At 35.6% G+C, this 27938-nt stretch overlaps 1 protein-coding gene across 4 annotated transcripts in view; it reads left to right on the top strand.

The window, feature by feature from the left end:
- Positions 1-27324, top strand: part of PCNX4 (pecanex 4) — a 39377-nt gene extending 12053 nt beyond the window's left edge. Inside the window, exons 2-11 of one of the 4 annotated variants that reach the window (XM_008701406.2) lie at positions 116-860; positions 6219-6398; positions 6486-7000; positions 7241-7341; positions 7471-7593; positions 11454-11814; positions 14597-14700; positions 18753-19786; positions 20175-20361; positions 26604-27324. In XM_008701406.2, the coding sequence (XP_008699628.1) occupies positions 163-860; positions 6219-6398; positions 6486-7000; positions 7241-7341; positions 7471-7593; positions 11454-11814; positions 14597-14700; positions 18753-19786; positions 20175-20361; positions 26604-26855 (3555 nt within the window). In that variant the 5' untranslated portion in view covers positions 116-162 and the 3' untranslated portion in view covers positions 26856-27324. Of the gene's footprint in view, positions 1-115; positions 861-910; positions 1089-6218; positions 6399-6485; positions 7342-7470; positions 7594-11453; positions 11815-14596; positions 14701-18752; positions 19787-20174; positions 20362-26603 lie in introns of those variants that run through there. The other 3 variants (XM_040641820.1, XM_040641819.1, XM_040641821.1) reach the window with 3 other exon arrangements.
- The last annotated feature ends 614 nt before the right edge of the window (positions 27325-27938 follow it).

Below are 27938 nucleotides of genomic sequence, written 5' to 3'. Positions count from 1 at the left end.
TCTAAATCCTGCCCTTGAAGGAATTAAGGAGATAAAAATAGAAATATGGTGTTCCCCTCCCTTGCCATCTCTTAAGTAAGACCTTGTCAAGTAGTGACTTTTTTCTTTTTCTTAGAGACTGCTGTGTTACGGAAGAGGATGTGACTTTCAGAATAATCCTGAATGAGAAGGATGAGTCCAGATGTGCCTCTGCTGAATGACTACAAACAGGACTTCTTTCTGAAGCGCTTTCCGCAGACTGTTCTTGGAGGCCCTCGATTCAAATTAGGCTATTGTGCCCCTCCTTATATATATGTGAATCAAATTATCCTTTTTCTGATGCCATGGGTTTGGGGTGGATTAGGAACACTCTTGTATCAGTTGGGCATTTTGGAAGACTATTACACAGCATCACTTTCAGGTGGACTAATGCTTTTCGCTGCATTTTTCATCCAGTTCACAAGTTTATATGCCAGAAACAAGTCGATGACAGTAGAAAGAATGCTAACCACAGATATCTTAGCAGAGGAAGATGAACATGACTTTACAAGTTGTGCTGGTACTGAGACTATTAAATTTCTAATTCCTGGCAAGAAATACGTAGCCAATACAGTTCTTCATTCTTTTCTTGCTGGGTTAATGTGTGGTCTTGGAACATGGTATCTGCTCCCGAAGAGAATATCCCTGCTATATGGCAGTACGGGAGGCGCTGTTCTACTGTTTCTCTTTGGATGGATGACATTATGTATAGGAGAATATTCATTAATTGTAAACACAGCTGCAGAGACTGCGACTTTCCAAACCCAGGATACTTACGAAATCACTCCTCTTATGAGACCTCTTTATATTTTTTTCTTTGTTTCTGTAGATCTTGCACACAGGTAATAAGCTATCAGATACTTTATAACTTGCTTTGTTTTTAAGCATACGTAGTATGAGCTCTTCTTAGTATTAAAAAAATGAATCTATGAATTGAAAGTCTTCAAGACCAAACCATTGGATGATAGGCTGTTCTGATGATTAATCTCTTAGGAGTAATCTCTGTTAAACATTCATACTAAAGCAGTAATTAAACCTTATTGAAGAGTAAAAAGAAAACCCTTTATAAGGTAAGATAAATAAGCAAAATTTCAATTTTGTGTTTCACTTTCAGTAACGAGCTATGAATCTGTAAGATAGCCTGGCTGAGACCTATGAAAAGAGATGGAACTTTCCTATGAGGGTCTAATGAAGAGTTTGAAATTTATACACATAAATATTATGTACAGATTGAATATAAGATGAATAACTTATTTCTAATTTTGTTGTAATAACTAGAAGGAATATTGATTTTTATTTGTTATAGTGGAAAAATAGAGAATAGAGTTTTTAAACTAAATTGTTTACCACACTGTTTACAAAATTGTTGGATAACCCCTTTTGCTTACCTTTTCTAAATCTGACTTATTTCTCTGTTTCTGTAGATCGCGGCTCTCTCTTTTACAGGTTCGTGTCCAGGTAGAAATGTGCAGGCTTGTTAATGAACTGAATATTCGTGTCCCCCCTCAGATTCATTTGTTAAAGCCCATCCCCCAGTGTGACGGTGTTTGGAGATGGGATCTTTAGGAGGTGATTAGGAAAATGCGGGTGGGGCCCTGATCTGATGGGATTAGTGCTCTTTTAAGAAGAGACACCAGAGAGCTTGATCTCTCTCTCTCTCCACTGTATGAGGGTACAATGAGAAGGCTGCTGTTTGCAAACCAAGAAGAGTTCTCAGCAGAACCTGACCATGCTGGCATGCTGATCTTGGACTTCCAGCCGCCAGAATAATTTCTGTGTTTGCCACCCAGTCTGTGGTATTTTATTACGGCAGCCCAAGCTGATTAAGACAGATTTTGAAACTAGAGGTGGGTTGCTCCTGTAACAGATACCTAAAATGTGAAAGTGGCTTTGAAATTGGGTAATGGGTAGAGGCTGGAAGAGTTTTGAGGTGCATGCAAGAAATATGGACTTAAAGGTATTTCTGGTGAGCTGTTAGAAATGAGAACCTGTTATTGGAAACTGGAGGAAAGATGATTCTTGTTATAAAGTGTCACAAAACTTGGCTGAACCACTTTCTAATGTTTTGTGGAAAGTAGAACTTGAGAGTGATATAATTGGATATAGAGGTGAGGAGATTTCTAAACAAGTGGTTGAAAGAACAGCTTGATTCCTCGTGACTGCTTATATGAAAAGAGAGATGAATAGAAGGAGGAACGAATAAGTAAAAATGAACCAGAACTTGAAGGTTTGGAAATTTTGGGGCCTAACCATATTGCAGAAAAATGAGAAAGCATGTTGTGAAGTGAGCAACAAGAGTGTGACTGGACCACTACTAAATAGTTTATGGGGTTGTATGACCAAAAATACTGCCAGTTTCAGGGAAAGGGGTCAGAGACAAAATGAAATGAACTAAGACTATTAGACTTCTTAGATTTGACATGTGTTTAAGAAGAGAGGAAAATTATCCCAAAAGTGATTCAGAGATTGTCAGGGCTACTTCCTTGGTTTCAACAAACTAAAAACTGGAAGCTTTGGGCTGGTACTGCCCTGCAGAGCCTTGGGGGTGAGACCCCCACCCAGAGCTGTTTGGGTGATTATTATTACCCTGGAGTCCTGGAGGGCAGAGTATGAAACCAAAGAGGATTCTTTCCCAGCCTTAGAATCTAATGGAATTTGCCTGGCTAGGTTTTGGACTTCTTTAGAGCCTGTCACCCCTTCTTTCCTGTTTCTCCCTTCTGGAATAAGTGTCCATTCTGGGGCTGTCCCACCATTTTATTTTGGAAGCACATAAATTATCTGATTTCACAGGTTCACAGCTGCAGAGGGATTTTTGCCTCATGATGAGGTGTACCTCGAATCTCACCTATCGCTGATTTAGATGGTCGTTAGATAAACTTTGGACTTTAGATTTGATGCTGGAATTTGTTAAGACTGTTGGGATGGGCTGCATGTATTTTGCATGTAAGAAGAACATGAATTTGGGAGACTGGGGTGGAATGTTAAGGAATAAATATATGTGTCCCCTCAAAATTCATATGTTGAAGCCCTAACCCCCATGTGCTGGTATTTGGAGATGGGGGTCTTTGAGAGGTGGGTGGGTCATCAACGTAGTCCTATTCTAATGGGATTGGTGCCCTTATAAGAAGAGAGACCAGAGAGCTTGATCTCTCTCTTTCTCACCGTATGAGGTTGCAGTGAGAGAAGTTGGCTGTCTGCTAAGCCAGGAAGAGCATTCTCACCAGAACCCAACCGTGGTGGCACTCTGATCTTCCTGCCTCTAGGCTTATGAGAAATAAATTTCTGTTGTTTAAGCCACTTGCTCTGTGGTATGTTGTTATGGCAGCCTAAAATAAGACAAGACATTTAAAAATATTTAGCCAGTTTTTGTACTGAAACTGACCTATTCTTAGGGGGCCATTTGCTATTCCTTAAATCTTAATCTGTTCTAATTGTGCTACATTTATGGACCAGAGGACACTATAATATCGTTGTTGTTCTTCACCTAATCAAATATGTAAGGGGAGAATTCGTTTATGGGAAATTCATTTATAATGGGTTTGTTAGTACCACTACCAATTACTAGCCGTAAAGTATACTACAGTTAAATACTTGGCTTTGAAAAGTCAGCAGTAAATTTGAATTTCTATGTATACATATATACCTTCACCCCCTTCAGAAAGAGTTAAGTTTATATGATTATTTTCAGAATTTATATTCTTGAGTTACTATCTCACTGTGCTATTTTTGAAATCAGAAATATACTTGCTATAATACATCTTTGCATTTAAAATGATACCCTAGGTTCTTTTATTTAAAAAAAAAACTATTAATTTATAGTTTGGTTACCTTGACTTTCTGCATTATTAATTTCTAAATGAAAGAGCATAAATGTTTTTTACTGCATTCTAGTTGGATTTAATATACAGTTTTAATGTTTACAGTTTGATCATTACAAAGAGGTTTTTTTTTTTTTTCAACTAAAAGGAGAAGACAAAATCAGGCCCAAATCAATTTTTATAGAAAAAGTTGACATGTTTGTGCAGAACAATTACCTCCCACTTATGATAAACTGTATGTTGGCTAATTGAATTTAAATTTTAAAAAAAGAAATTTGGTCAACAAAATAAGAATCAAGATGATCTTTATATAGTAGGTATAATACTGTAAATAATGTATGAAATGTGTGCACTGTTCAAGTTTGGACAGTTGTCATATATATCAAATTGTGTCTTAATTTCAGAGAATGTAAAAGTCGAAGAGACAAGCCTCACAGTATAATAATATTTTCTCTTTCCCCATTCTTTATTTTACCCAGCACACTTGTGTATTAACAATTTTAAATGACTTTTTCTGTGCATTTTTATTAAAGATAAGTGTTAAACCTGTAGTGCTTAGTTCATAGACTCTCAGGAATTGTTTCAATGAATGATGCATATTTATATCATCTTAGCCACCATAAACATCTTTTTTCTGGGCATGTGGATCTTAGTATACAGAATTTGAAATGTTTTTATGGTTGTTAGATTCAAACAAAGTTTTTTTCTTGAGGGTTTAGATATTTTGCCCTAGAAAAATCACGTTACATTATCAGAAATAGAATTTAAACATATTTTCCATATAAAAGACTTAACCACAACAATCATATTATTTGAGTCTGAGTCATACAGGAAAGTGATCACAATGTTTGGCTGCTTAAATTGCATATGCTTGTATTTGTGTCTGATATTCTTGTATATAATAGATTCTCTGTGTCATTGCTTAAGAACAAAGAGATATGGGGAGATTAAATGGAATTTGGGTAAAATATTTCCTGACTATACATTATTTTTACACAAATTATACTATCCTTGAATATATTAGAGAAATGTTGTCTTTAACAAGAAAAATAACTACAGAGCTACGTGTTTTCCTTGACCTTCCTGCAGTTTCTGATGTGTGGTTTGATTTTCCTTTTTGGTACTTGAGTATTTTCTTCCCAGAATGAAATGTAGTTTAAAACTACATTACAAAAAGTATTGTCCTCAAATTTAGCATCACATTGTTAATCTTGAGTTCATTAATTCTCTGCTTATAAAAATTTGAAGGACATACATTATGAGACAAGAGTGCATTAGCTGACATAGTCCTGATATCTGTGTGAGCAAACACGTCATTATTATATCCATAGTTGCTATACATTTGCTTCTGGGCTGTTAACATACACTTAAGTGGGTAATTATTACAGAAGGTGCCTTCTCCTTGACTTTGATTCCTAGCAGCTCAGGTATTCAAGTATAATTATGCCGTAAGTTTTGAGATTTAGTTTTCTCTTGCAAGTTTTCTTTGGAACATAAGTATTAGGACATTATTGGTTTCCAGACAGTGTTTGGTCAGCTTTATTCCAAAAAAATTAGTAATATAGTGCTTATTCTTCTATGCTTGAAGTTTTTATTAAATTATTTAAAACCATATACTAGTATATTTAACTGGTAAGTGCTATACCAAGAACTAATTTCTCCACTTTATAGAAGCCATCTCTGATTTATGAGATTGTATTTTACAAGTTTGCATTTTCAAATCCATACCACTATTTATATAAAATAAAAACAATATTATAAATGCTAGTTAAGTTCCCAGGCTAACCCACAGAGACACATTCATAACCAAATGTTTCTGACTTCTGATATTAATTATACTGACTTCAAATTCTGGGACCTGGGGTTAAGACAGTATGGGGGGAGTGGGGGAATGAAGGAGGAGAACAAGAAGAGCTCTCTTTGCTAGCTACTAATAGTAAGAACATCAATAAGGCTTTGGTTTTCCCAGTTACTTACAGTCTTAAATTAGAAAATTTTAAACTCTCAAGAATCATTAGTAGAATTTCAGCCAAGTAGTTTAGACAATTCAGGGTGAAATATTTTTACTCTGGGCTCAGTTCAGTTTTATAAGTCCCTAAATTCAATTTTTTTTCAGTCAACTACTTTTAATTACTCTTCCTTCTTTTCACATTTGAATCCACATATTTTCTAAGTGCTAATCTCATACACAGTTGAGTAGGGGTAGTTGCTGATAAGGGGGAAGGGCAATAGTCACAATTTATAAATGTTGATCTTTTGCAGTTTGGGACTAGGATCTTTTTGTAAGTGTTCTTTGTTTCGGGGAGTGGGTTTTGTTTTTCCTGGGAAGATCCTCTTCTGTATATTATTTGGTATGATTTAAATGTTTCCTTTTTCTTATAGGTTTACGGTAAATATACCAGCTCTAGAACAAATGAATCAGATTTTACACATCTTGTTTATATTTTTACCCTTTCTGTGGGCACTCGGAACTCTGCCCCCACCTGATGCTCTTTTCTTATGGGCAATGGAGCAGGTTTTAGAGTTTGGCCTTGGAGGCTCATCTATGTCAACACACCTACGGTAATTATTTTAAATGTTAAAGTTCTGCTTAACTTGTTCTTAAAGTGCAGTTTTTCTTTTTGAGCAAATCTTTCTTTTTCTCTGCAGGTTATTAATAATGTTCATCATCTCTGCTGGAACAGCTGTAACATCGTATTTCATTCCCAGCACTGTTGGTGTGGTTCTTTTCATGACTGGACTTGGGTTCTTACTGAGTCTTAACCTAAGTGACATGGGTCTTGTCTTCAAACGCAGTGTGACTAGACACAGAGTTGGAACCAAATCTAAGGCTTTACCCAGTCGTTCAGAGAAACCGTTTACTTGGAAGGAATACCTTTTCTACATCATCGTATTAGTCTTGGCTCTCATAGAAACTAGTTTGCTGCATCATTTTGCTGGTTTCTCACAGATTTCCAAAAACAGTCCTCAGGCTATTGTTGGCTATGTTTTAGTGATATTGCTTATAATACTGTGGATACTTAGAGAAATTCAAAGCGTCTGTATCTTTGGAATTTTTCGAAACCCTTTCTATCCAAAGGATGTGCAGACTGTGACTTTATTCTTAGAGAAGCAAACAAGACTTGTGAAGATTGGTGTTGTCAGACGGATTTTGCTAAATCTAGGTAGGAAGATAAAATCTACTAACTTTGTGTTATATCTAGGAAGTATACAAAAATGTGGAATTCCCATGTTTCTGCAATATACAGCATACAGGCATTTATTCTTTTCTGTTTTGGTTTGTTTATTAGTTTTTTCAGTTAACTGCTTAAATGTACTCATAAAAATCATATTAGCCAAAATAATATATGGTAGAAGAGGTTACTTTGCCTTAATTAAATTTGTCTCTTTTTTGTTTGTCGTAGTGTCACCCTTTGCTATGATAGCATTTCTTTCATTGGACAGTTCCTTACAAGGACTCCACTCTCTGTCTGTCTCCATTGGATTCACGAGAGCGTTTAGAATGGTAATCCTAATAAGCACTTAATAATAATATTTTTGTATTGCTGAGTTTAATTGCAGTTTTGTTTATTCTAACAGTTTACTTAAATTTATCAAATTCTCCCTGATAAAGTGGATAATTTGTGTACTGCAGGTATGGCAGAATACAGAAAATGCTTTATTGGAGACAGTCATTGTATCAGTAGTACACTTGTTGGTCTCCAGTACAGATGTGTGGTGGAACAGAAGCCTGGATACAGGAATCAGACTCTTACTGGTAAGCATATGTTTTATTAGCTTTATTGAGATGTATTTCATATACACAGGTCAATAGTACACAGAAATTTACAGCCATCACCACAGTCTAATTTTAGACCATTTTCAACATCCCAAAAAGAAACCTCATGCACATTAATGGCCTTCCCTATTTCCACTCTCCATCCCACCCACCCCCCACTCTAGCCCCAGTACCCATTAATATACTTTCTGTTTCTCTGGTTGATATACTTACCAGATGATGGATTTTTAGGTTGTTTTCACTTTTTGACTATTATGAATAATGCTGCTATGAACATTTGTGTACATGTTTTTGAACATTTGTTTTTTGGACATATGTTTTCATTTCTTTTAACTCTATCTACCTAGGACTGGAATTTCAGTTCATAGTGAGTCTATGTTTAACACTTCAAGGTACTGCCAAACATTTTTCCAAAGTGGTTGTACCATTTTATATTCCCACCAACAATGTCTGAGGATTTCTCTACATCCATACCAGTACTTGTTATTTTCTGACTTTTTCATTATACTCATTCTCGTGGGCGTGAACTGCTATCTCATTGTAATTTTGCTTTTCATTCCTTGAATGCTAATTACGCATCTTTTCATAACTTTATTGGCCATTTGTGTGGTTTTTTTTTTTTTGGAGAAATGTCTATTCAGATCCTTTGTCCATTTTACGTAGCTTGCCCTTTTATTGTTGAGTTTAAGAGTTCTTTATATATTCTGGATACAAGTTCCTTGACATATATACGATAAAAATTTTCTCCCATTCTGTAGGCTATCTTTCTCCTTGAAAATATCCTTTGAAGCAAAAAAAGTTTTTAATTTTGCTGAAGTTCAGTTTATCTCTTTTTTTCTTTCGTCGCTTGAATTGTTGGGGTCATGTCTAATAAACACTGCCTATTCCCAAATCATAAAGATTCCCTGTGTTTTCTAAGAGTTTTACAGTTAAAACTGTAACTCCTACATTTGGGTCTATGGTCTACTTTGAGTTTATTTTTATATATGATATGAGGTAGGGTTCCAAATCCATTCTTTAATATGTGGTTGGTTATACAGTTGTCTCAACACCATTTATTGAAAGAACTACCCTTCCCGCAATGACTTTTCTTGGGACCCTGGTCAAAAATCAAATGACAAATGTGAGAGTTTATTTCTGGGCTCTCAGTTCTTTTCCATTTATCTATGTCTATCCTTATGCCAGTACTATCCTATCTTTATTACTATACTCTGTAGAGGTTCTGAAATAGGGAAGTGTGAGTCTTCCAACTTTGTTCTTTTTTAAGATTGTTTTGATTCTTCAGTGCCCCTGCATTACGATGTAATATTAGTTTCAGCTTTTAAGTTTTTGCAAGAAGGCATCTGAAACTTTGATAGAGATTACCTCAAATATGTAGATCAGTTTGGGGAGTATTGCCATCTTAAAAATATTAATTATTCCCATTCATCAATATGACATGTCTTTATATATTTTTAAGATCTTTAGTTCAACAATATTTTGTAGTTTTCAGTGTTACATGTCTTATGGTTTTATTAAAATTTTCCTAAGTATATTATTCTTTTTGATGATATTATAAATGGAATTATTTTCTTAATTCCTTTTTTTGGCTTGTTTATTGCTAGAGTATAGATACAATTGATTTTTTAAAATATTGATCTTGTGTCCTAGAACCTCACTTCTATTAGTTCTGGTAGACTTTTAGTGGATTTTTAAAGACATTCTGTGTATAAGATCACATCATCTGCAAATTAGAGATAGTAGAGATATTTTTACTTTTTCCTTTTCAAGCTAAATGTCTTTCCTCTCTTTTTATTACCTACTTGACCTGGCCAGAACCTCCAGTATAATGTTGAATAGAAGAGCAGACATCTTACAAGGAAAGCAGTCAGTCTTTCTCCATTAAGTTGATGTCAGTCTTTTGCCATTAGATATGACATCAGCTATTGTAGATGTTCTTTTTAAGAAACTTTTTTTTAGGGTTTTTTATTTGTCAGAGAGAGAGAGAGAGCACAAGCAGGGGAAGCAGCAGGCAAAGGGAGAAGCAAGTTTCCCACTGAGCAAGGAGCCTAGTGCAGGACTCAGTCCCAGGACTCTGGGATCATGAACTGAGCCGAAGGCGGAGGCTTAGCTGACTAAGCCACCCAGGCGTCCCTATTGTAGATGTTCTTCATCAGGTGGAAGAAGTTCCCTTCTATTTCCGGTTAGTCTTTTTTATCATGAAGGGCGTTGGATTTTGTCTATTTTCTGTGTCTGCTGAAATGGTCATGTGGTTTTTCCTTTAATCTGTTAACATGGTGTTATACGTTGATTTCTGGTTGTTAATCCGACTTTGCATTTTAGGAATAAATCCCATCTGGTCATGATCTATAACCCTACTTATATGTTGCAGGATTTGGTTGGCTAGTGTTTTTGTGTGGTTGGTATTTGTATATATCTGTATCTTTCTTTTCTTGTCGTGTGTTTGGTTTAGATATCAAAATAGCACTGACCTCATAGAATGAGTTAGGAATTTCATACTAATTATTCTTAAATGTTTGATCATATTTGGTATGTATCTTAAATATTTTGTAGTATGTAGTATTTTGTAGTATGGAAGCCATCTGAGCCTCAGCTTTTCTCTGTGAGTAACTTTTAAATTACAAATTCAATTTCTGTACTTCTTACAGGTCTGTTCAGTTTTTTATTTCTTCTTGAGTTGTTTTATGTTTTTTAAGGAACTTGTTGGTTTCATCTAAGTGATCAAATTTATCAGCATACAATTCATAGTATTCTCTTATAATCCTTCCAAATTTTTTCTGTAAGATTGGTGGTAAAGTTATCTCTTTGATTCCTGATTTTAGTAATTTGAGTCTTCTCTGTTTTATTCTTTGTCAGTGCAGCTAAAGGTTTGTCCATTTTATCGATCATAAAAAAAAACAGCTTTTGGTTTCATTGATTTTCTCTATTGTTTTTATATTCTTTATTTTATTAATCTTTATCATTTCCTTCCTTCTGCTTACTTGAGATTCAGTTTGTGCTTTGTTTTCTAGTTTCTTAAGGTAGAAAATTAGGTTATCGATTTAAGATATTTCTTCTACATAGGCATTTAAAGCTAGCTATAAATTGCCCTCTGAGCACTGTTTTAGCTGAATCACAAGTTTCGATATGTTGTGTTTTTGTTTCATTCATCTCAAATGTTTTCTCGTTTTTTTGTGTGATGTCTTCTTTAACTCATTGGTTATTTATCTTAATTTTTTTTAAAGATTTTATTTTTAAGTTATCTCTACACCTAACATGGGGCTCAAACTTACAACCCCAAGATCAAGAGTTGCATACTCTACCAACTGAGCCAGCCAGGCACCCCAGCAATGTGTCTTTTAATTTCAAGATTCCTTTATTATTTTTTATTTCTATTGTTGATTTAATTCTGTTTTGGTTAAAGAACATACTTCGCATGATTCGTATGAACATACTTACATGATTTCAATTTATTAAGGCTTCTCTTATGACTTCTGTTTCTTAATCTATAAAACACTCTCTAAAATAAGGATGAATTAAGGATAGTTACTTAACTATTTACTACTTCTGGTTCTCCTGACCTAACAAGCATGTAATGCAAAAGTTAGTCAACCTTAAGATATCCTAGCACTCTGTTAGTTCTCGTTGGTATCACTTTTTTCCTAAGGGAGCCCAAACTTTTAAAAATGTAGGCTCATTTATTACTTGGTGGGTTGGGGAAAATTATAACAAGGAATCTCATATAAGAGCTATTTCCTCAAAAATATTGCAGCAATAATAAAATTATAGTTTTCCTTATAGGATCTTAAAAATTCATGAAGTCTTTAAGAATAAAAGAAATCATTTTTACATCTCTGCAGGTTGGTATCATGCGTGATCGTCTGATTCAGTTCATCTCTAAACTGCAGTTTGCTGTGACTGTACTTTTGGCATCGTGGACTGAGAAAAAACGTCGGAAGTCAACCACCACTTTATGTATACTCAACATTGTCTTCTCTCCATTCGTGTTGGTCTTCATCGTTTTCTCTGCACTCCTCTCCTCTCCCTTACTCCCCCTCTTCACCCTTCCTTTGTTCTTGGTGGGCTTTCCCCGACCTGTTCAGATTTGGCCAGGAGCAGTGGGCACCGCGGCCTGCGTGTGTGCAGACACAGTGTACTACCACCAGATGGTCCCAAGTCTGACCACTGCACTGCAGGCTGCAATGGCCACTGGAAGTTTAGGTAAGTAAACGGGTTGTGCTTTAAAAATCCTCACTAATATATTTAAAATACAAAAAAAAATGAACATAGAGAAAAAGTCTTGATCCAGCCATTATATAGATTCTAATACTTTGAGGTATGGCAGGACTAACTAGGAAATAGAAGTACATCTCTTGCTCCTTATTTGAGCAAAGCCATAAAATAAAAACAGTAAGAGGCAGTTTCATTAAGGTGATTTGACATTTTTTAAAAAAGATTTTCTTGAATAAAATCAGGTTATAGGGGCGCCTGGGTGGCTCAGCTGTTAAGCATCTGCCTTTGGCTCAGGTCATGGGATTGAGCCCTGCATCGGGCTCCCTGCTCAGTGGGAAGTCTGGTACTCCCTCTCACCCTCCCCCTGCTTGTGTTCCCTCTCTCGCTGTCTCTCTCTGTCAAATAAATAAATAAAAATTTTTTAAAAAATCAGGTTATAGGCCCACCACTGAACCATGAAAACACCTTATCTCCCAAAATTTGCATGAGTTTATAGTGAGTTCACATCAAATAGATGCAATGGCTTAGATCCATAAATAGTAAAAAAAAAAAACTAGCTTTACATAATATCAGATTGAAGGGCTTAAGGGAGTTTGTTCGTATCTAATTAGTTACGGTATAGCAACGTAAGCACTCTGGCAGGGTTACAGGGCAAGATAACAAAAGCTGTGGTCAATGATCAGTATCCTCCCAAAATGAAGTACTATACAAGTATCAACAAGAAAATATTTTTTTTTATAAGGATGAACTAATTTTATAAGTTAATGCTTTCATTGTGTGCTAACTACAAACTCAGCTATATTGTACTTCTCGAGGTTGGTTTTAGATAATGCGGAAGCTGATGACAGTAGCGTGTTGTCTCCTACCATATGCCTTAGCCCTTGAAACTTGTTTTAGAAATATCCAGTAACATCTTGGCAAACTGATTCCAGGCAGAATAAAAATTTCAAATTAGAATTTTAATGAAATGCTTTCTTGGATTGAACTTTTCTAATTATCTATTTGTTATCTAAAATATGTGAAGTCATTTAGGAAAAACTGTAGTATAAATTTTTTAATGAATAATCATTTTCTCATAGAAAATATTCTACACTTTTAATCTTTTCATCCAGTTCTAATTAATGTTTATTATATAATAGTATGCCACTTATAAAAATACCTGTGAGGTTTGTCTCACATGTAAAGTAATAAATTCCTGAGGTAGAAATTATACTTTATTATCAAATCAATGAGTGTATACACTCAGCGAAGAAGTGTGTCATAAAGTATCCCTGCGGGGGGGGGGGGGGACAATGAGATAACATTTCACACACGTCTGGTTGGCAGAAATGTAAAAGTCTGACATTACCAAGTATTGGCTAGGGTATGAGGAACAGGAACTTTCACACCCTGCTGGAAGGGAATATAAATTTGTATAACCACCTTGAAGAGTAAATAGTCTGTTGTAAAGGTGTATGGATCCCATGGCTTAGGGATTCAGTTTTAGATTCTATAATTCTAATTAGATTCTGATTCTAGGGAAACTTCTGCACATGTGTCTTGGGGTTCCCCAGGCCCATATCCAGGTTTGATGAATCACTAAGAGGACTCGCAGAGCTCAATATATATTTGTACTCATGGCTAAGATTTATTATAGTGAAAGGAGGCAGAACAAAATCAATGAAGAGAAAAGTTACATGGGATAAAATATGGTGCAAGCTTCCAGATGTCCTGTCCCGATGGAATCACACAGAACATGCTTAATTCCCCAGCCACACGTTGTCACAACCTGTGTGATATGGTGACTACCAGGGAAGCTTATTTGAGACTCAGCGCCGAGGGCTTTTACTGGGGCATGGTCATGTAAGCATCATCTGCCTAGTGTGTACCAAGATTCCAGACTCCCAGAAGGAAAGCAGGTGTTCAGTATAAACTGTATTGTTTGTACAAACTGTTTAGACACAGTGAGATTTTTATCAGGGAGGATGGTGAGAATTCTCCCAAAACACAAGTTCCCAGATGCCAGCCATCAACCAACTTTGCAAGCAGGACTTTTAAAGGGTAGCAGTGAGTTCAGCTATGTTAACTCTTTACTGTACAGCACGTTGTATAAGCAGACTTACACGAAGGCACTGCAGTATTATTTGTAATAGAGAAAAATTGGAAATAAATGGAATGTGTTTGTTAATGGGAAATGAATATTCAAATTTAGCTATATTCATATAGTGAATTCTGTAGGTATGAGTGACTTGAGCTATTTGCAGTCAACATGGGTAGATCTCAGAGACATGACGTTGAGAGAAAACTAATTTTTTTGAAGTTTTTGTACAGTGTGGTAGTGGCATTTTAAGTAAATTTTTAGCACCACAAAACATTTTTATATGCATGTTTATTTTTAAAAAATGTCCAAAATGCTTTAAATAAATAATTAATGTGAGGTTGGCTTTTATACATTTTTTACATTTAATACGTTTATACTTTTAATACTTTTCCTACTGTATTTAGGATTTTATATAGTAGGTTCTAATTTGTTGTTTCTCTGGAACGTATATGCTTGAATTTTTATGTAGTATTACTTATAGATTTTCTCTTTTAACTGTTACTGTTCCTGTAAAGAGCTTAATTTAATGCCCCCTGATATGCAATGAATAATTGTTTCTATTCTTGACATAAAGAGAGAATAAAAGGAGCTATGAATCAGTTCCAAGTGTCTTATCAATTTTGAAGATTCACATGGCAAAATAAAACAGGTTGAATATTACTTACTTTTTTTTTTTCTAATTTGTTTTAGGTCTCCTCTTACCTGGGTCTCATTACTTGGGCCGTTTTCAGGATCGTTTAATATGGATAATGATTCTAGAATGTGGTTATACTTACTGCTGTATTAACATTAAGGTCAATGTACATTTGAAACCTCTCTAGTATTTTTATAGCACATGTGTAAAATTTTACCTGTTACAGACACATCATACACTTAATAGCTCAACTTAAGAGTATCAGTTAATTACCTGTGAAAATACGTAGGGATTTTTAAAGTGTATTTCAGTATGCACATATTGATAGGTAGACTAGTGTTGATTGTATGGTAGAGTGTAGTAACAAATATACCTGTCCTCTTTTTGTCCAGGCCTGTTCTTTATATCCTTATCTAGTTGAGCATCTCAAAAGTGTGACTCAGTAATATTCTTTCACTCCTATATCACATAAGCATTCTCGGCTTAATAAAAAACCTCTCCTGCTACACTGTCTTTCTCCTCTTTTTAAAGCAAAATGCCTTAATAGAATTGCTTATAATCTCAAATTTCATTTTTCCCATTCTCTCTTCAACTTACTCTAGGTTTTTGACCCTGTTACCTATTACTGTACCAAAACTGCTCTTGTCAGGGTCTCTAATGGCTATCACATTGACAAATCCAATGATCAGTTCTCAGACATGCTCTTATTTGACCTGTCTGCAGCATTTGACACAGTGTCTTCTTTCTGCTTGCTTCATGGGTCAGTCTTTGTCAGTCTCCTTTGATGGTTCCTTCTCTTTTCCTTGACCTCTTTTTTTCTTTAAGATTTTATTTATTAGAGAGAGCACGTGTGGGGAGGGCAGAGGGAGAGGGAGAGGCAGACTCCCAGCTGAGCAGGGAGCTGGAATCAGGGCTTGATCCCGGGACCCTGAGATCATGACCTGAGCCCAAGGCACACATTTAACCCACTGAGCCACCAAGGTGTCCTTCTTTTCCTTGACCTCTTAACATCAGACTGCCCCAGAGCCTAGCAGTCCTTGGTAACAACGCCATCCTTCTGGTTGCTCAGCCCCAAAACATTTGGGCTTTAGTCCAGTGATGTTTCACTCCTGTTTACCACCATACCCCACATGCAATCCAACAAGAAATCCTGTTGGCTTTGTCTTTAAGCCATATCCTATATCCCACCACTTCACACCACCCTACTGTTAAGTAAGCTTTCTGTCGTTCCCGGGTAATTGCAGTAGCCTCCTGATTGTCTCCCTGCTTCTCTCTGCCTGTGCCTCCCGATAGTCTGTTTCAGCTAGAGTAATCTTCAGTGTCTAACTCATTTCATGTCACTTCTCTACTCAAAACCCTACGGTGGATCTCTTTTTTTATTCAGAATAAAAGCCGAGGGGGCGCCTTGGTAGCGCAGTCGTTAAGCGGCTGCCTTCGGCTCAGGGCGTGATCCCGGCGTTCTGGTATCGAGTCCCACATCGGGCTCCTCCGCTGGGAGCCTGCTTCTTCCTCTCCCACTCCCCGTGCTTGTGTTCCCTCTCTTGCTGGCTGTCTCTCTGTCAAATAAATAAATAAAATCTTAAAAAAAAATAAAATAAAAGCCGAGGTGCTAAGTGGTCAGGCTCTCTGTTTCCTCTTAGCCTCATCCACTACTTGAATTTCTCACTCTACTCCAGCCTACTGGCTATTTCTCTACCTGGAACGCTCTTCCTTCACATAACTACAGGCTAACTCCCTTACCACCTTCAAGTCTTTGCTCAAATGTCCCTTCTCAGGCTATCCTATTTAAAATTGTATTCCCACATGCATCTTGGCACTCCCAGTCCTCCTTGGCTTGCTTTACTTTCTTTTTCTAGCACGTATACCTTCTAACAAACTATATAATTTACTTATTTTCATTGTTGATTGTCTGTGTCCCTTTACTCTCTAATGTAATTGTCACAACGGCAGGGATCTCTTTTTGAAGGGATATATCCTAAGCCCCTGAAACAGTGTCTGGCACATAATAGGCCCTTCATGAATAGTGGTGAATGAATAGTGGTGAATGAATGAATGTTTTGTATTAGCACAGATGGAATAAAATTGCTGGTGACTAAAAAGCTTTTTCTTTAGCCCAGTGGTTCTCAAAATTCGGTTCCCCAGATTAGTAATATTAACATCTGGAGCTTATTAGAAATGGACAGTCTTGGGCACCACCTCAGACCTACTGAATCAGAAACTAGAGGAGGGCCAAGCAACCTGTGTCTTAACTGCCCTCCAGTGATTCTGACTCACCCAAAGTTTGAGAACCTAGTCTAACCTGTATAAGTAAGAGACGGCAAAATCTCATGTAAAATATTGAGAGCATTATAAAAAAAAAATGTTTAAAAAATATTGAGGGCATTTTCATTGCTTCATTTAGGCTCTGTTTTTAAAATGGTATGTTTTATAATGCCTAATAATGTGAATCCTTTATTGATCTTTTATGCTCTATTATATACATAGATATACTTTTCGATGGCAGTCTTTTTTTCTTTTCATTTTTTTGGACACAAGGTGGCTTAGCAATACTTATTATCTTACCAAAATTTATATGTTATATGCTTTAAAGTTTACAAAGCACTTTTTAAAAAAATTATTTATTTTTAGAGAGAGATTATTGGGGGGGAGGAGCAAAGGGAGAGATAGAGAGAGAATGTTAAGCAGGCTCCACGCTCAATGCAGAGCTGGACCTGGGGCTTGATCTCACAACCCTGAGATCCTGGCCTGAGCCAAAATCAAGAGTCCAGCACTTAACTGACTGAGCCACCCAGGCACCCCAACAAAGCACTTTTATTATTTAAATCTTCACAACCCTATGTGTAAGGATTAGTTTTCTTTGAAAGAGAAGAGGAATCTCAGGATAAGTGATCTACTCAAGATTGTGTGCAAACACCTGGTAAAGCCATATTTAAAAATGGCTTCTGATGTTCACTTTCCATGTTCTTTCTCTGGATCCTAATACAACCTGACAGCATTGACTTTTGTTAAGGCACTGATAATTTTGTAAAAATGTATACGTAGACAATGATAGCAATAATAATAGTAGTGACCTGGTGCATCCTCTTCAAGTATTCCGTATAGAGAAATAATGTGTTTAAAATTCACAGAAAAACACATTCAGGGGTGCCTAGGTGATGCAGTTGGTTGGGCATCAGACTCTTGGTTTTGGCTCAGGTCATGATCTTGGGGTCGTGGGATTGAGCCCCACATTGGGCTCCACACTGGACACAGAGTCTACTTGGGACTCTCTCCCTCTCTGACCCCTCCCCCCCAAATAAATGGATAAATCTTTAAAAAATAAATAAGTAAAAAATAAAAACACATAATATTCATTCTATTGACATATATTTGTTGCATACTAGTACTGTGTCAAGTGCTGGTTTAGGCACTGCAGGTAGAGTAGTAACCAAAAGAAAGCTGCTTTATGGAGTTGACATTATAGTTGGAGAAGACAGTAATCAAATACATAAATCTGGATGATGATGATGATGTTATTAAAATTAAAAAACTAGGACAGGAAAATGATTGAATAAATTATGGCATATCATACAGTAGAATAATGCTGCCATATAAAGTAGGATACAAAACTGTATATGCTGTATACTTCCAATTTTGCCTTTTGCCCTCCAAAAAAATTTTATATTTAAAAAAGGTTTTTGGAGTACCTGGGTGGCTCAGTTCGTTAAGCATCTTCCTTCAGCTTGGGTCATGATCTCAGGGTCCTGGGATTGGTCCCTGCATCAGTTTCCCTGCTCAGCAGGGAGCCTGCTTCTCCCTCTCCCTCTGCCACTCCCCCTGCTTGTGCTCTCTCACTCTATCTCTCTCTGTCAAATAAATAAATAAAATCTTTAAAAAAAAAAACTTTTTTGTAAGTATGATTAAACCTTGACCATACATACAGTCTTTCAAAATTATGGTCATAGTCAATTTAATTGCTCTGCCAATTTCTAGTGGCATTTCTATAATTTCTTTTAAAATGGTAACATAATTTTTCATTTCTGTATGCAGCATCAAATGTGTTAAAGTGCCAATAAGTTTGAGTAAAGGTGTAGCTCTTGAGTTAAGAATTTTTTTTTTTGCATTTTCCATGTTTTCATTATGAGAATCCAATCCATGGCATATACAAAAATAGTTGCTTTTCTCTGTGTAATAAGTGATCATAAACTCAAGTCCTTTTTATTTCTTCTTTAGGGGTTAGAATTGCAAGAGACATCCTGTCATACTGCTGAAGCTCAAAGAGTTGATGAAGTTTTTCAGAGTGCCTTTGAACAAGAATATTCGAGAATATGTTCTATTAATGAACACTTTGGAAATGTCTTGACACCCTGTACTGTTTTACCAGTAAAACTCTATTCTGATGCCAGGAATGTTCTATCTGGCATAATCGATTCTCATGATAATTTAAAAGAATTTAAAGGTGACCTTATTAAAGTACTTGTGTGGATACTTGTTCAATACTGTTCCAGAAGACCCAACGTTCAGGACGTTCACAGAACTGAAAATAAAGGGAAAGCATCTCTAATAATTCTGCCTGCTTTGAATGCTTCACCACAAAGCCAATCCCCAGAAGACACAGATAGTTTAAATTCAGAAATTTTGGATGACTGGTCTGATGATAATGTTTTTGGTGATGAGCCAACTATCCAAAAAGGAAAAGAAGAAAAAGATCAATTAAAAGTTGTATCAGGTATAAATTTGCCTATTCCAGGATCAGTAGAATCACAGGGGCTTGGTGATCATTCTATAGGCACAGTTCCTGATAACAGTCTTTACAAGTCAGTTATATTGGGTTACCCTGTTGTTGATAAAGGAAAACAAAAAGATGTGACATATATCCCTCTCGTGGAATTCAGTTGTTCTCATTCTCACTTGTTAAGCTTACCTGAAGAGTGGACATCTAACTGTTTGCCTAATTCCAAAATGAGGGAGATGAGCTCATTATTTCCGGAAGAGTGGTACCAGTTTGTTTTAAGGCAGTTGGAATGTTTTCATACAGAAGAAAATGCCTCAAATGTATTGGAAGAAATTGCAAAGGACAGAGTTTTAAAAGACTTTTATGTTCATGCAGTAATGACTTGTTATTTTAGTTTATTTGGAGTAGACAATATGGTTCCCAGTCCTGGTCATATATTGAGAGTTTACAGTGGTGTTTTGCCTTGGTCTCTTGCCTTGGATTGGCTCACAGAAAAGCCAGAACTGTTCCAACTAGCACTGAAAGCTTTCAGGTAATTCATTTTGATTATACATAAACTGTAACTGGCAGAAAAATACTGATTTTTTTTTAACCTAGGAGGAGATACTTCTTCATTTCTAACTATAAAAAATAATCACTTTCCTAAAAATGAAAAAAAAAAAAAAAGCTTAGTATGTAGTGATATCAGGAGTACATTTTAATTTCTACTTTTTATTTGTTTATGTGGAGAACCTATTTTTCATATGGCTTATTGGGTTTCTTCACTTTCACTTCACTCCATCATTTCTCCCTGAACTTTTTATCTGAAATATGTATGATTTTAGAACAATGTCTTAAAAATATTGAACAAAATTACCTATAAAATTGATTTTATAAATTTTATTAAAAATTCTAAAATTCTTTGTTTCTCCATTTTTAAGGTATACTCTGAAACTAATGATTGATAAAGCAAGTTTAGGTCCAATAGAAGACTTTAAAGAGCTGACTAACTGCCTTGAAGAATATGAAACTGACTGGTATATTGGTTTGGTGTCCGATGAAAAGTGGAAGGAAGCAATTTTACAAGAAAAACCATACTTGTTTTCTCTGGGATATGACCCTAATATGGTAAGGTTAAAAATGTGTTTTTAAACATTTTCATATATTGACCTTAAAGAACTAAAGTATTTGAACTAAGTGAAAGAGACACAACATTCTGGGTATGGATGTGTTAATCATATCATTAAGGCATTTGTAATAATGACTTTATGGCCAACATAGTACAATCCTAGAATGACTCATTATTTACTTTTGCAAACCTAATATGAGCTAATTAAAAATGTGTAGCCGTTGTGCAATAACCTCTAAGATAACCAAGTAAACTTAATTTGCTATTACATAGTTGACTAAATGGCTTATATTCCTATGCCAAATTTGAGTCATGAATTACCACTTTGGATTTGATTCCTAGATGAAAAATTAATATATAAGTGGCAAAGGATTCATTTTTTCTGACATCAGTGTTTTATCTGAAGCAAATCTGACCTGTGAAAATTCAGAGACTCCAAATAGGGAATAACTTTTTTAAAAAAGAAATTAGTGGCTGTTCTCATTACACTTAAACTGTCATCAGGTGTGCACAATGTGATTCAATGTTACACACTCATTGTAGGTTTCATATCTGGCATTGCATCTTGAGGAGCTCCATAGATGTGCTCCCCATCAAAAATAATGAAAGTTGTTTTTAAAAAACAACCATTTAAAAATTTGGAAATGGTCCTAAGGGCAAATGCAAATGAAGAAACATTTATTCAAAACTTTCAACTAAAGCCCCATAAGAATAGTGAGAGACTGCAGTATTTGAACCAAGACCCATTCCTTCCCAACTCAGCAAGACAGAAACTCCTCAGACTGATATAAACAAGAAGGGTTCCCTCTCACTTCAGCTCCTAGTTGGAAGACTGTTTTCCTGGGAGAGTCAGGGCTTCAGCATTTTTATCTTACCTCCCGCTACCTGTTGGGAGGCTAGGTTCTGGGCATGTGTAGTTAAGAGGTGAGAACTCCTTTCTGGCCAACCCATCTCTTTGGATAGAGGCTTTACTCTGGACTTGGTGCCATTGAGAATAATGGGGCCCTGACCACCCTTACCTCCTTGGAAGGTGGAGGTTCCACACTGGGAGAGGCAAGCCAAGAAGACCTGAGGTTACTGCTCCTCTTCTACCTCCTAAAGCAGAGGAGTCTCTCAGACAGAAGCATGCCATTGTCTCACCCCCAGATACCCCCTTAGCTCTGGCTAAGAGATTTTGCCCAGTGGGAGAAACAGACCATTAAAAAAAGAGAGAACTCTAAATTTCTCCCAAAGGAAATTATTTTACTTGCAGCAGTGTGGCTACATTGACACCTAAGATGCCCTCAAAAACAAAGGAGCTTGTGGTAAAAAGTAATTAAGGGTCTACTGGTAAATTTGTTAGAGACATAAACTAAACTGTAGGCTGAATAGGTAAACAGAACCAGGGAAAGAAACAGTAGAGAAGAGCCCTTGTGGGGTCAAAAAATGTGCCCATGTTTAATTGGATCAGTCTGTGAAACAATTTACTTCCCACGTCATTGTTGAAAACATAAAGCAACCACCTGGCAATCATTGGAGCTTAGCAGCTGGTTGTGAGCAATTAATAGATGAAGAGAGCCCTGCTAAAACCACTGCCATCTCATGGTAACTGTGGACATTCACAAGGCTGCACTCCCTGAGGAACCAAAATCAAAGGCTTCACACTTGTGGGGGAAGTAGGGATTAACTTCACTAAAGTCATCCTGCCACTTACTAAACTAAAGCAAATAAATAACAAGCCCTGGGATGGGGGTGGGGAGCAAAAGTCAATGCTCAGAACTGCCGTGGTGTTATATAAAATGTCCAGTATTGAACATAAATTATAAGACAGAAAGAAACAGGAAAGTCAGACCCATACACCAGGAGGGAAAAATTGCCTATGAGTGACTAGATGTCAGATGTAACAAAGATTTCAAAATAGCCATCATAAAAATGTTCAAAGGACTGAAAGAAACCATGCTTAAAGAAGAAAACAAAGTGGGCAACAAAGGGGATATAGAAGGAAAGTACCTCAAATTAAGGTCATATTCGACAGGCCACAGCCAGCATCATACTCAATGGTGAAAAGCCGAAAGCTTTTCCTCTAAGATTGGAACCAGACAAGGATGCCCAGTCTTGCCACTTTTATTCAACATAGTATTAGAAGTCCTGCCTCAGCAGTTAGGCAAGAAAAAAGAAATAAAGTCATCCAATTTGGAAACGAAGAAGTAAAACTGTCACTATTTGCCGACAACATGATATTATATATAAAAAGCCCTAAGTACTCTACCAAAAAACTTAAGAAATAATAAGCTAATTTAGCAAAGTTGCAGAATACAAAATCAGAATACAAAAACTATTATGTTTCATTTTAGAAATGAAATTAAAAATCAGTAAGAGAAAGAAATTTAGGAAACTAAGAGATATGTGGAAATTAAACAATACATGCCTAAGTCGCCAGTGGTCAAAGAAGAAATTAGAATATAATTTCTATTATATTCTATATCATTCTGTATTGTTGAGATGAATGACAAGACACAGTATACCAAAACTTGCGAGATGCAATTAAAGTAGTCTTTAGAGGAAAATTCATAGCTTTAAAAAGAAGAAAGATTTCAAATCAATAGCTTAACCTTCCACCTTATAACACTGGAAAAAGAAGAGTAAACAAAACTTAAAGGAAACAGAAGAAAGAAATTAATAAAGATAAGAAAGGTGATTATGAAATAGAAAATTAAAAAAAGGGGGCACTACTACTGACCTTATAGAAATAAAAATGATTATAAAGGAATACTGTGAACACTTGTATGCCAGTGAATTATATAACTTAGATGAAATGGACAAATTCCTACAAATAGAAACTACCAAAACTGACTCAAGAAGAAATAATCTGAACAGAACTATAACAACTAAAGAGATTGAATTAGTAATCAAAATACTAACTGTAAAGAAAATCTGAGAACTATATGGCTTTGTTACATAATTCTAAAGTATTTTCAAGAATAATACCAGTTCTTCACAAACTCTTCTAAAAAAAAAATAGAAGAAACAGGAGCACTTACCAACGCATTCTGTAAAGCCTGTATTACCCTGATACCAAAAGCATATAAAAACATTACAAGGAGAGAAAACTATAGACTAATATCTTTTATCAATATGGATGCAGAAATCTGTAACAAAATAATAGCAAACTGAATCCAACAACATATAAAAAGAATTATACACCATGATCAAGTGGTATTTATCCCAGGAGGGCAAGGTTTCTTTAACACCGAAAAATCAATTAATGTAATATAGCATATCAGTTGAATAAACAACAAAACCATGTAATCATCTCGGTAGACATTTGACAAAATCCAATACCCTTTAGTACTAAAAATACTTCCACTAGGAATAGCAGGGAGTTTCCGCAATTTGATAAAGGCATCTATGAAAAACCCACAGTTAACATCATACTTATGTGAAAAGCTGAATGCTTCCCTTAAGATCAGTAGTAAGACAAGGATTTCATTCACCACTTTTATTAAACATTATATTAGAGATTCTAGCCAAGGTAATTAAGCAAGAAAAAAAAGATAGGAAAGGAAGAAGTGAAATTATCTCTATTCACAGATAGCATGATCTTGCATATAGAAAATCTAAGGAATCCTCTAAAAAACTTAAAACTAGTAAGTTCAGCATGGTTACAGGATACAAGATAAACATACAAAAATCTATTGTATTTCCATACACTAGGAAGGAACAATCTAAAAATGAAGTTAAGAAAACAGTTCTACTTAATAATACTTAGGAAGAAATTTAACAAGAAAAGCACGGAACGTATTCTCTGAAAACTATAAAACATTGTTGAAAGAAATAATTTAAGATTTAATAAAATGAAAAAACATCCCATGTTCATGGCTCAAAATGATATGACAATACGCCCCAACTGATTCACAGATTCGGTACAATCCCTATCAGAATCTCAGCTGGCTTTTGTGTGACATTGGCAAGCTGATTCTAAGATTCGTATGGAATTTCAAAGGACCCTGAATATACAGAACAATCTTAAACAAAATTGTCAGATTAACACGAATTTCAAAACTTAGTACAAACCAACAGTAATCAAGACAGTATGGCAACAGCATATAGACATAAAAATCAATGAAACAATCAAAATCTAGAAATAAATCCATGTGACTCTGATCAACTGATTTTAACAAGGGTGTCAAGACCATTCTAAGGGGAAAGAATAGTCTTTTCAACAAATGGTGTTGAGATGGTTAGATAGCCACATTCCAAAGAATGTCGTCGTACCCTGTGTTAGTTTTTGGAGCTGCCGCAACAAATTACTGCAAACTGGGTGGCTTAAAACAACAGAAATTTATTCTCTGTCAGTTCTGAAGACCAAAAGCCTGAAATCAAGATGCCAGCTGGGCCACCCTCTGTCTAGAGGCTTTAGGGGAGAATCTTGCCTCTTCCAGCTCCTGGTGACTTCTGGTATTCCTTGGCTTGTGACACCATAACTCCAATCTGTTTCTGTCTTCACATGGACACCTTTCCTATATCCCCCTATGTCAGTTCTCCCATCCCTTTCTAAGGACACCAACCACTGGATTTAGAGCCACCTAAATTCAGGATGATCTCATCTCAAGATTTTTAATTACATCAGCAAAGACACATTCCAAACAAGATTTACAGGTACCATGGGTTAGGACTGAGATATATCTTCTTTGAGGGATACCATTCAACCAACTGCAGGCCATTACTACATACTATATACGAAAATGAACTCAAAATAAATCAAAGACCTAAATATAAGAGCTAACACCATAAAAATCATAGAAAAGATCATAGGAGTAAATCTTTATGATCTCAAATATGGCAGTGGATTCTGAGATATAACACCAAAAGCATGAAAACAAAACAGAACAAAAATAGATAAATAGGACTTCATCAAAAGTAAAAACTTTTGTGCTTCAAAAGATACAACCAAGAAAGTGAAAAGACAACTCAGAGAGTGGAAAAAATGTTTGCATATATCTGATAAGGGATTTGTTACTAGAATATTTAAAGAACCCTTACAATGCAATAATAATAAAATATGAGCAAATTTTAAAATGAGCAAAGTATCTCTATAGATATTCCTTCAAAGGAGATATACAAATGGGGCAATAAATAAGCCCATGAAAAGATGTTCAATGTCATTTGTCATGAGAGAAATGCAAACCAAAACCACAATGAGATATTACTTCCTACGACATACTACAATGGCTGAAATAAAAAAGGCGTATAATAAGTATTGGTGAGGATATGGAGAATTAGAACTCTAATACAGTGCTGGCAGAAATGTAAAATGGTACAACCATTTGGAAAACATTTTGGCAGTTTATTAAATGATTAGAGTTACCATATGACTCAGTAATTCCACGCCCAGGTATATACCCAAGAGAAATGAGAGCATAGATCCACATAGAAACTTGTACATGCATGTTTATAGCAGCATTATTCGTAACTGACAAAAGGTGGAAAGAACCAAACTATCCATTCACTGATGAATCAATAAGTAAATTGTGGTTTATTCATAAAATGGAATATTAGTCCACCATAAAAAGGAATAAAGTACTGATATATGCTACAACGTGAATGAGCCTTGAAAATATTATGCTACGTTATAAAGAAGCCAGTCACAAAAGACCATATACGATTCCATTCACATGATGATTCCATAAAAGGCAAAACTATAGAGATAGAAATTACATTAGTGGTTGCTTATGACTGGGAGAATGGAGGGATGGGAGCGTAATAGCTAAAGAGCGCAAGTTTCCTTTAAGGTCATGAAAGTGTTCTAAAATTGTGGAGATCGTTGTATATATTTGAATAAACTAAAAAAGACTTGAGTTATACACGTTACATGAGTAAATTGGAATGTGAATTGTATCTCAATGAAACTTTTTAAAAAGAGCCTATTGTGTGATTGTCCACTGACTACTATTTATGATTTATGCATTGTTGAGGCGAGACGGGGTAAGGAATAGAGAGGGAAAGGAAAGAGAAGGAGCGGGATTTTGCTGTTTGGGTTATTGAATGAATGTCTCTCATTTCAAGCTTATTCAGAGAGCTACTGAATAGAGGTGATGGTTGATTCTGAAGGCAAGTAACTCATGTGTATATTTTAATACACCACTTTCTGTGTAAGTTTGCCTAACTACAATGGAATTTTTCTCTAAGTTTATAAATAAAATGTAAAGGCCTGAATATAACTTTTTCTTCTCCTCCCCCACCCCCCTTTTATACTTTAAAGGGAGTTTACACTGGCAGAGTACTTACCCTTCAAGAATTGTTGATCCAAGTTGGGAAGTTAAATGCTGAAGCTGTTAGAGGTCAGTGGGCCAATCTGTCATGGGAATTGCTTTATGCCACAAACGATGATGAGGAACGATATAGTATACAAGCTCATCCACTACTTTTAAGAAACCTTACAGTACAAGCAGCTGATCCTCCCCTGGGATATCCAATTTATTCTTCAAAACCTCTTCACATACATTTGTATTAGAGCCCATTTGACCTGTGAGTGTATTGTCATCAAATGAGATGTTTTTATTTTCTCATTCTAGAAAAGTAATGTGATTCCTCATAACTTCACTGGACTTCTCTCTCTCCTCCTCCAAGTCAGATACCTGAGAAAAGCTAAGCTCTGTAAAGTTGATTCTATCAGCTATCTTAATGTTTAAAAAACAAACTTTGTCTAACATAAGAGTTAGAAATAGTTGGCCAATATTTGTGCCCTATGGATTGTGGTAGGCTTTAGCAAATATAAAATATTTGTATAAGATTAGGTAATGAATTTATTAATGCTTTCTTAAATGTCATAGGTGGCTTGCCTTACAGAAGTCAACAAGTATAATTTTTACATACCTAGAAGATAAACACACATATCAGTGTTCTTATGTAATGATAATGGATCCTATTGAAGGTTGTATAATGTATATTTATTTATTTGAAATATTAAATTTTATAGTATTTTCAAACTTTGTGCTGTTTTGTTTTAACATTAATATGGCCTGAGTGTTTTCATATAATCTATTCATTTTCTTTACATATACTTCAATTCAGAAACCTTAAAAACTTTAATAAAACCTCTTCCAATAAAATCTTTTTCCTTCCTTTCCCAGTATCTTTTTGATACATGTGAAAGGAAATGGGTTTATCTTGTTCATCAGGATTAACAGTGTTTGGATACAACATAATGACTGCTAGAGGCCATTCCCTAGATCTGGCTCCTTAAGCATTTCTTTTCAATTGAACGTACTGCTTCTGAAGAATGATTTACCCCAAATGTCTAGTGGTTACTAGTGTCTTAGGTATCTAAACTAAAGGCGGAAAGAAATGGCAGGAAAATGTTCATAACACGATAAGAACTTTCATTCTTTTGCTGCTTATAGATTACATTCCCACCAGCAGTATCTGTATAAACGACAATTTCGTTTATATAAACCCCAGAAAATGCAAACAAATCTATAGTATTCGAAATAGTAATGGAATAGAAATAGTAGTAGAAAGTACATCATTGGTTACCTGGGGTGGGATAGGCTGGGAAGTAATTACAAAGGGCACAAAAGAACTTTGGGGCTGATGG

The sequence above is a fragment of the Ursus maritimus genome, unplaced genomic scaffold (assembly GCF_017311325.1).
Source record: "Ursus maritimus isolate PB19 unplaced genomic scaffold, ASM1731132v1 scaffold_25, whole genome shotgun sequence".
Classification (NCBI taxonomy): domain Eukaryota; kingdom Metazoa; phylum Chordata; class Mammalia; order Carnivora; family Ursidae; genus Ursus; species Ursus maritimus.
This window is presented reverse-complemented; position numbering and strand designations above follow the sequence as displayed.